This window comes from Fulmarus glacialis, unplaced genomic scaffold (genome assembly GCF_000690835.1).
Source record: "Fulmarus glacialis isolate BGI_N327 unplaced genomic scaffold, ASM69083v1 scaffold11548, whole genome shotgun sequence".
NCBI classification, from domain to species: Eukaryota; Metazoa; Chordata; class Aves; order Procellariiformes; family Procellariidae; genus Fulmarus; species Fulmarus glacialis.
Window position 1 is genome coordinate 87,932 of NW_009227692.1, and position 12,286 is coordinate 100,217.

The following is a 12,286-nucleotide window of genomic DNA, read 5'->3' on the forward strand; positions in this document are numbered from 1 at the left end:
TCCCAGCTATCTATGCTGCTGAATTGGTTTGAAGAAACCATCAAGTTAGCATAACGGGCCACCAGGAAACAGCCACAGTATAATCAATTTTCTTGGGTGACTTAGAATAGGAATAATTCAGTAGTATTATAATAATTCCTTGGTGACAAGAATAGCTTCACAGGAAAAACTGAAGCCATATGTAAATTACAGTAGTGACAAAGTTTTCTAATGAGCTCTGGGATACGACTGCCCCTCCAGCACCACACTGGCTTCTGCTCGAGCCAGGAGCTGACCCTGGCCATACTCCCTCTCATCAGCATTTCCTCATTCAGAACAACACCTCCATGGTCAAACCACATGCTGCAGAGCCTCAAGCACAGTGTGTTTATGCACATCTGGGATGGGCTTATTTACTTGCATTCAGTGGAGAGAGAGAGAGGAGACTCTTTCCTCAAGATAAAGACTTTCTGTGGTTTGTGAGATGACTCCATGTGGAAACTGGTGTCACAATAACCATTTTTGATATCTTTTCTGAGATCATTGTCCTCAGCTTGAAGGTTTGAAAGGTGAAGTGATTTATAAATTTGCCTGTCTGTGAGCCTGCCTATAGTGGTAGCTCATTTGTGTCACTGTCAAATACATCTTCATGGTACAGTAAGAAACTCAGGAAAGTCATTGTCTCAAAATTTAAAATGACAGCAGAGGACATAATGATGTTACCTGATACATCATATAGTTGTTCTGCATAAGTGTAGTAAAGGCATCGTATACAGCTCAGTCTATCTCTGTTGAACGTAGGGTTTGTCTATTTTTGTTTTATTTTCTGTTTAATATTTCTGTTAATTTTTTATTTCCTGCTTACAAAAATCGTATATAATTAGTAATACGCACTAAGACTACTTTACACAGGCCATGACCTGACACTAAAAAGTACTAAATGAGTCTTAATTTTTTAGCAAATAGTAGATATGCAGATTGATTCTGTATTGATTATACACTGCCATTTATTGACACTGCCAAATCAGTGTCATACAGCATAACACAAATATTGTGGATACATTCCAAGTTTTATCAGTAGTAAAGGACTGATACTGATTTTGGAAAAGTAAAGATTAAAAAAAAAAAAAACAACCCACAAGTCAAATGCAAAGAAGAAAATAATCTGATCAAAAAGCTTAATTTAATAAAATGAGAGTGAAGGACGATTTTGTTTGAAATATTCTCTTAGGGCAGGGATGCATATGCATGGCAATATCCTACTATGGCTATTGTATGTTCATAGATTAGCAAAGTATAATGCCAGAAGGACTGTTTAGTGTGACCTCATATATCACAGACTATTAAACATCACTGAGTTAGATAGCATAGAATATCTGTGTCCATCTCATCAGGTATTCTGTTTGACAGGGGCCAATACCTCATACTTCTCATATATCTGCAAGATTGGTTTACTGAACCTGTAAAGAACAGCTGGATCAAAGGACTTTCTTCTCAACTCTAGGCAAATTATGGTTGATATGCTTTAAAATTTTATTCCTGTTAAAATTCCAGTGCACTTTGACTTCATAGTTGCAAAAGAGGAGTTATACTTAGGGCTTTTTAATGTGTTTACTCTTCTTACACTTGCTCGGTTTGTTTGTTTTTAATTTTTGTATTTTCCTGGCTTGAAATAACAGTGCTTGGTAATTAAATCTGAAAGCATAGAATTGAGTAATTGTTTCCCCAGCAAATTGCTTATTCACCAAAGGATGAATTTTGGAGAAGATAGGGATTTCCATGAGTTTTAACTGATTTCAGCTGAAACAGGAATAAAAAACCACTTACTTTTGGAACTGGGGAACATGAATTTTCAGACTAGACTTGCAAAGTGACCTGCCACCTGCGTGTGAAGGTGAGCCGGGGGAGAGGACATTACTGTGCTTCCCCTTTTGCTCAGGAGCCCCTCAGTTCAGATTCCTGCCTGGAGGGTGGGATCTGGGATTCAAATCCATCCGAGGAAGGACTCGAGAACAGACCTCTCATCTCCTATGGGTAGACCCTAATTCCTGTCCCGTTGTGTATTATAGGACAGGTCTGCTTGGTTTGCGTAACGGTTATGCACCAGGTGAGGAAGCGTGAATGTTTGCAGAACGGGAACAAGAGATCTGCACCGACAGGGCAATCTTTGTTCTTATGTTAGCCGTCTGCGTGTACTGACCACGTCTGTCTTCGGGAAGTGCAGCTGCCTCGAGGAGTGCCTACCTCGTTCCTAAGGCAAAGAAGAAATAAGTAACACCTCCCCCTCTAGATTACAAGAGGCACTTCAGTCGCATCTGTTTTCTCCTAAGATTATTCCAGCTGTTTTGAAATACATATATAAAATTACATGCATTTGTAAAATGAGTGATATCAAAGTGATTAATTAAAATGATCCTAAATGCTTTAAAAAACATTAAGCATTTTGAAATTTGGAAGCTATCAAGAAAATGTCACAAAAAAAGACTTATAAAATTCAATCCTTGAATATCCTAGAGTGAAATGTCTTACCCATTAACAGCTCCAAATCAGGCAGAAAAGCATATGACAATTCTGTTAAAGCGTTCAAGGAAACTACCCTCATATCTCTGCTATTTTATGAGTAATATGCAAGTCCCTCTGTAAAGCTAGCCTTTCATTTCCAAGTGTGCTTTGCTTTAGTATCCTAAACCACAAAGAAATGCTTCAGTTCCAACTATTTTTTTGTACCTTGAAATGAATATTTTTAGTACTGCCAAGCAGTTATTTACAGTCATCTAACCATGTATTATATAAAATGTATTTATTGTTGTATGTCCCTTTTTCATGTATTCTGACAAAATTAAATGCCTATTTTATTTTTTCTGTGATACTCATTAATTTTTATATTCCTGTCAAACCTGACCTCATCTGGTGAAATGTTCTTAAAGTTGAGCAGCCCTGATCTTGTTAGCCCTGTTATAAAGGGCATCTTTAACTGCCAGTTTTCCAACCCCTTCTGCTTATCCTGTACGTACTTTAATTTCAGGGAGCACAAGGGAATGTTGTTTTCCTGGAGAGAATGGCACATTGATTTATAAATAAAGAGTATATTTTTTAGTATTACAAATTTAGTACTAGTGCTAGTTGTTTTATATTTCAGTAAAATTATTTCTACATTTTGTTCATTCTTTATGTAGTTTTTTTTAACTACTGGGTTCATCTGAACAGAATTGGATTCCCACTGAGCTGCAAACATTCATGCCCTAATGTTTTTCATTTACAAGTCAATGTCACTCTCATTTTTTCCCTGAATATACATTCTTGCATAGCTGTCAAAACTGAATCTAAATTGTCACTTTATTCTCAAATGCCTTAGGAACTGATGGTTATGGCTTCCATTCTTGGGGAAACATTTCTTCCCACACAGCCCCCTTTAATTTATGAATTTACTTAAATATTTCCCTTGTGTTTCTTCTTGAGCTAACATCAGATGGAAATAATTAATTTAGTAACCTTCCTCATCTCTTCTAAATTCTCCCTTTTTTAACCCTTGTACTTGGGGAATATGTCTAGACTCCTTCTCATGTGGATCAATTTTCTCTCCCATGCCAAATAATTTGTGACTTTACTATCTTGGATTTTTTTTCTTTTTCAAAATACACTGACTTTCCTAATTTCCTTGCTTATATTCCTATCTGCTGCTGTTAACTGGAAGATTTTTTATTTGCTGAAGGAAGCTGCTTTGAATAACTTTTGAAACATATTACATAACCACAATTTTGTTTTACCATTTGATTTTTTAATGTACGTTTTTAGGAAAATGCATATGACATGTTTTGTCTTGGTGCTATGCATATTGACATATACTTAAAGCAAATCTGATAGACTTGAGTTGCATCCATTCTAAGCCAGAACCAATTCCCTTTCAGTCATTGTTTAATTACATTCACACATTTTTAGGTTTTTCTAATCCCCCTTTGCAAAACTTAAGATTAGCTTGTCTTTGGCATGACATCTCAGTTAATATGATGTTTACTGTTTCTTGGTTGCATCAATATTTTTAGCCCAAAGTCAGAAGTTAAAATTATCTCTATGGAAACAATTTGAGAATTTGGATTTTGTCCCATGATTTCACTAGAATGGCCCTTTCCTCACGTTTGCTGCAGATCTAGACATTCCACAAAAGCAACTTGGGGTATAAAGTACTTTCACCACTTGTGACACTTGACTTACTTGTGTTGGAGTACTTGTTTCTTTGTTTCTTTGATTACAGTTAGTTGTTTGTTTAATTTTTCTCAACAATGAGTGCTTAAAACCCCTTCCCTCTTGCATGTCTGTAGGGCCAGAGGTCAACCTAAAGTTCAGCAGTGGGATCGAAAGGCTAATATGCTCTCTGATATGTGCTTGGTGTAAGCATACATTTTTCTTTTCAGTGGAAAGCAAAGTATAGCTCATCTGCAGTAACTAATAAAAAGCTCCTCTTTCAGTGATCTTTCTTACTGTTCTTGTCTTTCAGGAAAGACGAAAATGTTATTTAGATTTCCCCTGGCTTTCTATCGTCTGGAGATAAGAGTCCTATTGTTCCTGTGTAGGCCATGAATGTTTAAATTAATTCTTAAACCTAGATTGTATATGTCTAGCAACACCAGAGATCTAGCAGACATGCTGTCTACTCACATGGCTAGACATCTAGTAGCCTATGATCAAGTCTGATAGGAAAGACCTCTTCTCCACTCATGGAGGACTGGAAGGCCAGATTAGCTTTGAAGTGCTTGAGTATAAAAAACTGAACATATTATCTGAAACCGGACACAACAAAGATTACATTATCTGAGCTTTTCTTCACAATTATTGACACATGAATGCATTTTAATCTTTACCTGCAACAGCCTTTGTTATCTCAATCTGGACCTGAAATTGCCAGCTGTGCCATCCTCTTTGGTAATTACGTAAAATGGATAAATATCCACTGGGAGCTAGGACAAGAGCACCAAAAATCTTTTTAATTGATCCGTGAATTAGACATAAACAGCGGTCTCTACACATGCATAACTAGAACATTTAACCATTTCTTCTGCCTACAGCCTTCATACCTCCTTGTATGATCTCTTGCAGTCTCTTTTGGAGAACCCCAAAATAAAAAGGCTGTAGATTACTCCAAGCACTTAGTGTGTTATAAAAGTTATGATTATTTTGGTATCCTTATTGTACACATTTACATTTACTGTCCATGTACATTTCTGTTCTGTGTAGTCTATTGACTGAAGTTTGCCAAAGTCCATATTGGGCATATGAAGAGGAGGAAAAAGGAACAACATTTCTTTCATGTAATCAAAGTGATAATATATAACTAATAACTGTAGTATTATAACTAATAACTGTTGTTTGTTTTTTTTTTTAATAAAACACTTTATTTCCTTCCACTGCATGAACTTTTGCCCTGTTTTATTGTTCCAGGAGGAATACAGTGCCCAAATAGTAGTGCCCTACAGGAAACACGCAGCTGTAACGAACACTCTTGCACTGTGTATCATTGGCAGACTGGCCCGTGGGGACAGTGCATAGAGGATACGTCTGTCTCTGCTTTCAACTCCTCTGCCAGCTGGAATGGGGAGGCCACCTGTTCCGTGGGGATGCAGACAAGAAAGGTCATCTGTGTGAGAGTCAACGTGGGACAAGTGGGCCCAAAAAAGTAAAGATCTTAAAAAATATCTTCATGCTGTAATTATCTTTGGATTTTACTGCTCTATATTTATGTCACCAATGACTGCATGCAAAGACAAAAAGACCCCCATCTTTGTGTTCTCATGAGGGAACAATTCATCTTTTAAAAATACAAAATTGAAGCTACAGAAGGACTATAAAATACCTTTCTCACTATTGATTTTTTATGGGTTATATTTACAGTGGTGACTTTGCTGACAGCTGACTGCTAAATCCAGGTGGCTCCTTGCCATCATCAGGTCAAGTTGAGATAAAAATCTTGAGGCATGTGTGTGGTGTGCAGTGCAGCACTGTTTCCAAGATCCTTGTGGTACCTCCAAGCAAGCAGTGCACTATATGGATTAGTGCAGTTCCATGCAAAAATACTGTTTTGGGTCTAAACACAGTACAATGCATGTAAGTGCATCTTCTCAGAAGCAGACTGAGGAGGTCAAGTATAGTACAGCTCTGACAGGGCATTAGTTTAAAACATGAATTTGAATGTTAGTTTGACAACTTTTGTGAGGTTTTTTTCCCCCATATACGTGTTTTTCTAAGAGATCCCTTTGGCCCAATGATTTAATTTTGCAGTTTAATATATAACCAGGGTTAAACACAGATTAGCTGCTAGTAAAATGCATTTGATAATATCTTCGTACAATTTGGCAGTCTGTAAATATACCCCACTGAGGACAGATTCAAAGCTGGAAGAGCTGATAGCAGAGGTCATTTAGAAAGTTCACGAGGCAGCTATTCTAGCACTAAATATTTGCATGGTGTCTGCCATTTGTTGCTTTATTCAGCAGTAGACTTATTCCTAATTTACTTTAAATGGAAATATGCAATGGAAAAATGGAATAATGCCAGCACATTTAGTAATCTAAATTGTTGTGTACCTGCATAAAGTTGCTGTTCTATTCAGTCATGATACCATTATATCTTTTATTTGGTACTCATTTTACATTTTAAAAAAAACCTCTAATGATTTATCTTCCTTTTTAAATCTGCTGTTAATATCTCTGCCTTTGATTTGACCTTAAATTTTTGGGAGGAGGGCTGTTTTATTGTGTTGTAAATGAATCCTGTAAAATGAGAAGAAAAGTCTTGGTTGATCCTTCAAATTGTCACATTAAAACCACTGAATCATTTCTAAAGAAGCAGACATTTAACACGAAAATGTAAATAGGAACCTTGTTTTAAACTCCCCTTAATAAAAAGGATTACTGTGGTATGATACAATCAATATTATTGCCCTTATCTACCTCACAAGTTACAGACTTCAGCTTGTATCTCTTCTGTTTAATTTGACCTTGAGTAAGGACTGCAAAAAAATCAATACTTTGCTTTAAGCCACGTATACTAAATATAAACAATATAAAAGATAGAAATGGTGTTCTAATTGAACTAATTGCCTTGCCCAAGGATCTGAAGAGGAATTGTAATGTTCAGTGCTCCTGAAAGATGAAGTTCTCAGTGAAACAGTGAATGTGTATAATTCAGACTTTTTTGTACACTTAAAATTTCTGTTGTTCTTTGAGGAAAAAGCCAATAGTAAGCCAATATTCAATACTTTTCAGAAGCATTTTGAATTTTAACCTTAGAGAAAATTTCTGAAAGTATAGTCAATGTATATGATTGGTGGCAGATGGGTTTTTTTAAGTGTACCTGACCATATGTCTTATAAGTCTCATAAGTCTTATGAGGAGTGGCTGAGGGAACTGTGACTGAGGGAACGTCTCCAGTCTGGAGAAGAGGAGGCTGAGGAGAGACCTTATCACTCACTACAAATACCTGGAAGGAGGTTGTAGCGAGGTGGGGGTTGGTCTCTTCTCCCAAGTAACTGGCGATAGGACGAGAGGAAATGGCCTCAAGTTGCGCCAGGGGAGGTTTAGATTGGACATTAGGAAAAATTTCTTTGCTGAAAGAGTGGTCAGGCCTTGGAACAGGCTGCCCAGGGAAGTGGTTGAGTCACCATCCCTGGAAGCATTTAAAAGACATGGTTTAGTGGGCATGGTGGTGTTGGGTTGACGGTTGGACTCAATGATCTTAGAGGTCTTTTCCAACCTTAATGATTCTGTGATTCTACACGTAATACACCCATACATACATAATCTGATTTTATGAATCACATAGAAACAAGGCACAATTTGACTTAAGAATGTAGAGAGCTTATGGAGAGGTGATGGAGATTTATGTTGCTGTAGCTTTAATATTTCATGGTCTTTCCTGTTAGTATTTTAGGGGAGAAAAGACAAAGGGTGGAGATGTCATTATAGGAGGGGACCAAGAAGTTGGTGCTGGTTCACAGTAATGGATCATACTCTGACAAGTTTATGTAAATTGACAGGAAAATGCAGAGACAACCGATGGAAATCATGAACTAGCAAGTGTTATTGCTGAAGAACATGTTCCTGTAAAGCTGCAACTCAACTTTTCTTCTCTTTTCCACCTGCTTCTCCTCCCACACTGACACAGGCATAGTTCTCCACTGACCATGGAGACCACATTTTCTCAGCAGCTCATCATTAGGCTTGCCTGTGCTCCCTTCAGCCTGGCAAGAAAGATGCCTCGTGCAAGCCAAGCTTCTCCAGCTGATCCAATCCAAATATAAAACTGGTCTCTCATCTCTCTGGTCCAAGATGTCCAGCAGCCACAAGAGGAAAAGCTAGTCATAGTAATGTTTTTCTGCAATGAGCCAAAAGCTCTAAAATACAGATGTGATGTTTTTCTTACCTCTTTATGTAATCCTCTGACAGTCCACATTCTGTGCACTTTTAAGGCAATAGTCCTTTTGAAATTATTTTAAAGATTTGCAGTACTTCTGCAAGAGTTATTGCATCAGTCTGAAACCAAGTATTGCAGCAGAGAGAGTTGTTTGTCCTTGATGAAATAATAGGAACACAGAATGGGGAAAATGACTTGGGTTAATAAGTCCCATATGTGGCAGTCCAATAATCCCTTTTACATGCTCATCAAGCCTCTTCCTAAAACAAGCAATGTTTTCTGTCCTTTCTGACAGTCTTTCGCAGTCTCATTGATCTGGCAGTTTCAAACCCTTTTCTGGTTTCTGTCATAATCATGGCCAGCTTCTACCTATTTGTTCCTGGGTTAGCAATATTATTTAGTTTAAATATGCCTCCTTCCACAGTTTATGTTTCTGGTAAATTTATGAAGAGCTAAAAATGTGTTTTGCTAAGCTAAACTAGATGGCTTTTCTTCACAACCATTTGGAAGCTTGAAAATAACACTCAAAAGGCAGAGTCTGGAATGGTGAGTGAGGAATCATGGAGATTTTTTTTAGTTAAATCCCCAGATGTAGAATGCACCGTTTTTGGCTTGCTTCCACCAGATATATTTAAATTCTAACAGTTTTTATTTCTTAGCTCAATCCTGGTGAATTCTGGGCAGCTAACACTCCGCTCATGTGCCTACAAGCATTCAGTACCTCTTGTGATTCACCACTTCACTGCAGAATGATTGTTTATTTAATAATGCTTCTTTTTTGGTTTTTTTTTTAGGTGCCCTGAGAGCCTCCGACCAGAAACAGTGAGGCCTTGTCTGCTTCCCTGTAGGAAGGACTGTATTGTGACTCCGTTCAGTGACTGGACATTGTGTCCTTCTTCATGTCAAGAAGGTAATTTTATCCATTGTGTGCTAGTAGACAGATTTTTAAGAAAAAAAAAAAGGACTCAGACTAGCAGTCACTTTTGGCAGAATACTTATACACATCTCTTTCTGACAGAAGACGTAATAGCTGATAGAGCAGCTGCAAGGAGGATGTAGTGTTTTTGCTGAATAGAATAGTTCTTTCTATACATTTTCTATAAGCATCTGTTTGGGTTTTTTTCCTATTTTGCCTACTTTTACAAACTCCCATTTGCATCTTCCACTGATAAAGAGAGAACTAGTCACAGAGCAGACACATATCTCTTAGTGTAACACCAAAACACATACTTGTACAATTACAGAAACAGTATTTGAAGAGAGAGGAGATCTGCATATGTATATAATTTTGGCAAAACTCTTTCACTTTTGTCTGTGCTGGTTTATTCTACCTCTGAAAACTGAAGGAAAACTGAAGGAAAGTTAATAAAAATCACCGGACTTTAAGTTGATATTAATGGTCTGATTTAAACATACATTGCAATACCATTTTAATACACTTGGCAAATCTCTTAACAGTGCAGGTCTCCCTTGAATTTTTATTACATTGAAATCGTACGTAGAGTTAAAGTGATGACTGGTTTAATATTGCTCACATTTTTCTGCCTTATCTCTTTTTCTCTTTTAAGATTCACAGGAGGTATTTTTATAATATGTACTATTACAGACAAAGTCTATAATACCCTGAGTTCCACGGGGTGCTAATCCCTATGTGGGACATGGTGATTACTCACAGCAACCATGTTATCAGAATGTAAGATATTGTTACATCAAATATATACACTTCGAATGTCATGGCCAATTCTTTATGCTTTATAAAGGACACAAGCATAAAGTCATTTTTGCAGTAATTCCTATTAGTGCTTAGTGCATTTTCGCAAATAAAAAAGGGGTTAAGAAGATTAAATTTCAAACCTTTGAAAAAGAACAGAGAAGTAAGACCATTGAGTCCGAATGCATGAAATAGTTATTCATTATTAAATACTGTGTTATTTTACAGCAATATTAATGGTTCTTTCTGAAATATTCTTGTTGGGGCAGATCATCTTGGACAAAAATGCCACCCTCTTCTGTTCTTATTGCTGCGGGTTTTAAGAAAGGTCTTGATGCAATGAACATATCTTCACGAATATTGACTACAAACTAGCACGTATGCTGCTAAAAACAGGGTATTTGTGAACCAATACAGGCCTTTTGTCTATTCACTGAGTCAAACTCTTTTTATACTACACAAACCATTTTTATTTCATGGGTTTTACCCATTTGTGTCAGCAAGCTGGTCAGCAGCTTTGCTGGGCTGCATGTCTGTCTTGCCCCTTGTGCCAGCTCCTGGCACCTCCTGGAGCTGATTGACTTGGGAGTGGAGGGTTTCCTCTGCGTTGAAAAGCGGCCAGGTGGTGGAGAGCCACCACTGGGATTCTCCTAATTACAATCGTTTGGCCGTGGTCCAGCATGCCTCTGTGTTCAGACAAGCTGCAGCTGCTGTAATAACCCACCTAAAGCTGATATCAACCCAGTCAGCCAAATGTCTGTGCTACAGCTCTCTGGGAAAAAAAAAAAAGAAAAAAAGAAATCCAAGATTTTTACCTAACAATATTTGTGTATTAGGTATTGCTATGGAATTAATATAAATTTGTGTGTTCTTAATTTTCTCTCTGAAGAACTGATATCTGAAGATGACTGGAATCAAAATTCCTACAGGAACTATTTACTGTTTATTGTTAATAATGAATGACTATAATAATTAAAAACTGTAAACTGTAAATTAATTCCAGAGTGGGAAATAAAACTTCACATTTAAATGTAAAGAATGCTCTTTTGGAATATTTTTTGTGTATCTAGATAGGGTAATGCTAGTCCCAGGTGGGAAACAAGGGTATAGGGAGCAGAATTAAAGCCCAGCCTGGAGAGAACCAAGACTATGAATTAAATTTGTTATATTCCTGGCTGTGGAGATAAGCAAAAGGCAAGCAGATTTTCAGATTGAGTCATTTACTGAATGGAAAAATTGTGAAATATAATTTATTTCCATTAACTTCTGTTTCTGGTTTTGCAAAGGGCAAATTTACACTTTCAAACTGTAAAGTGTAGCAGCAAACTGAGCTGGTTTAATTTTTGTTCACTTGAACTGTGTGTTCACTTCAGCTGTATATTCATTTGTTCAGTATTGCTACTGTTTCTTTCTGTTTAGTTCTGCTTCCTGGCCTTTAGCTGAGATTAAAGTGTTTTATCTGTTTGGCTTAATTTTCTGCATATGGACAAAATAACATGTCACTATTATAGCAATCGACTCAAATACCTGTTACGTTAAATCTTATTTTTCCCCTAATTACTGTCATTCCTATGTAGTAGCAGGAGAAACAACCTCTTCTACTCTTTGCAGGGGGTGTCGCAGTAAAGAAGCAGTCCCGTCACCGAGTCATCATCCAGCTCCCCGCCAACGGAGGTCGTGAGTGCCCGGACTCCTTGTTTGAGGAAAAGGAGTGTGAAGCTTCTCCCGTCTGCTATAGCTACAGGTAGTCTGAATCAACCAGACACAGCTCAGACATGATTTTTCAACTTGTACTACCTCAAAAGCTTGTTGAATTCCACTTCTTAAGAAAAATAGGATAAGTAGCTAAATCAAGGTTTCAGAACAGATTTGTAGACTCAGTTGGGCCCATAGTGAATCACTAGTTCATTTTGTTCCAGTTCCTTTGAGGAACATTGCAACTACTAAGAATTACTTTCTAGGATAAATCTTTCTTAGCAACTATTTTGAAATTCTATATGATTAAAAAAATCTTCCTTTCTAAATGATCCGAAGCACTGAAATGCAGCCTCATCTGTTTAGGAGAGCTGAGTTCTGCTGCCATGCTGTGCCATGCACTGTATCCTCCATCTTTCCATCCCTGTCAGCCCTGACATAGTCGACAGTCGATGCATCGCCTACCGTACTGAAACGAAGTCGTCTCCGAAAAAC

At 37.4% G+C, this 12,286-nt stretch overlaps 1 protein-coding gene across 1 annotated transcript in view; it reads left to right on the forward strand.

Annotated features, from left to right (window-relative positions):
- The window catches only part of LOC104080747 (thrombospondin type-1 domain-containing protein 7A-like), a 67,749-nt gene extending 55,905 nt beyond the window's left edge, over window positions 1-11,844 (forward strand). Inside the window, exons 9-11 of the mRNA XM_009583248.1 lie at window positions 5,416-5,650; window positions 9,180-9,295; window positions 11,708-11,844. Of these exons, the coding sequence (XP_009581543.1) occupies window positions 5,416-5,650; window positions 9,180-9,295; window positions 11,708-11,844 (488 nt within the window). The remainder of the gene's footprint in view (window positions 1-5,415; window positions 5,651-9,179; window positions 9,296-11,707) is intronic.
- Window positions 11,845-12,286: the final 442 nt, after the last annotated feature.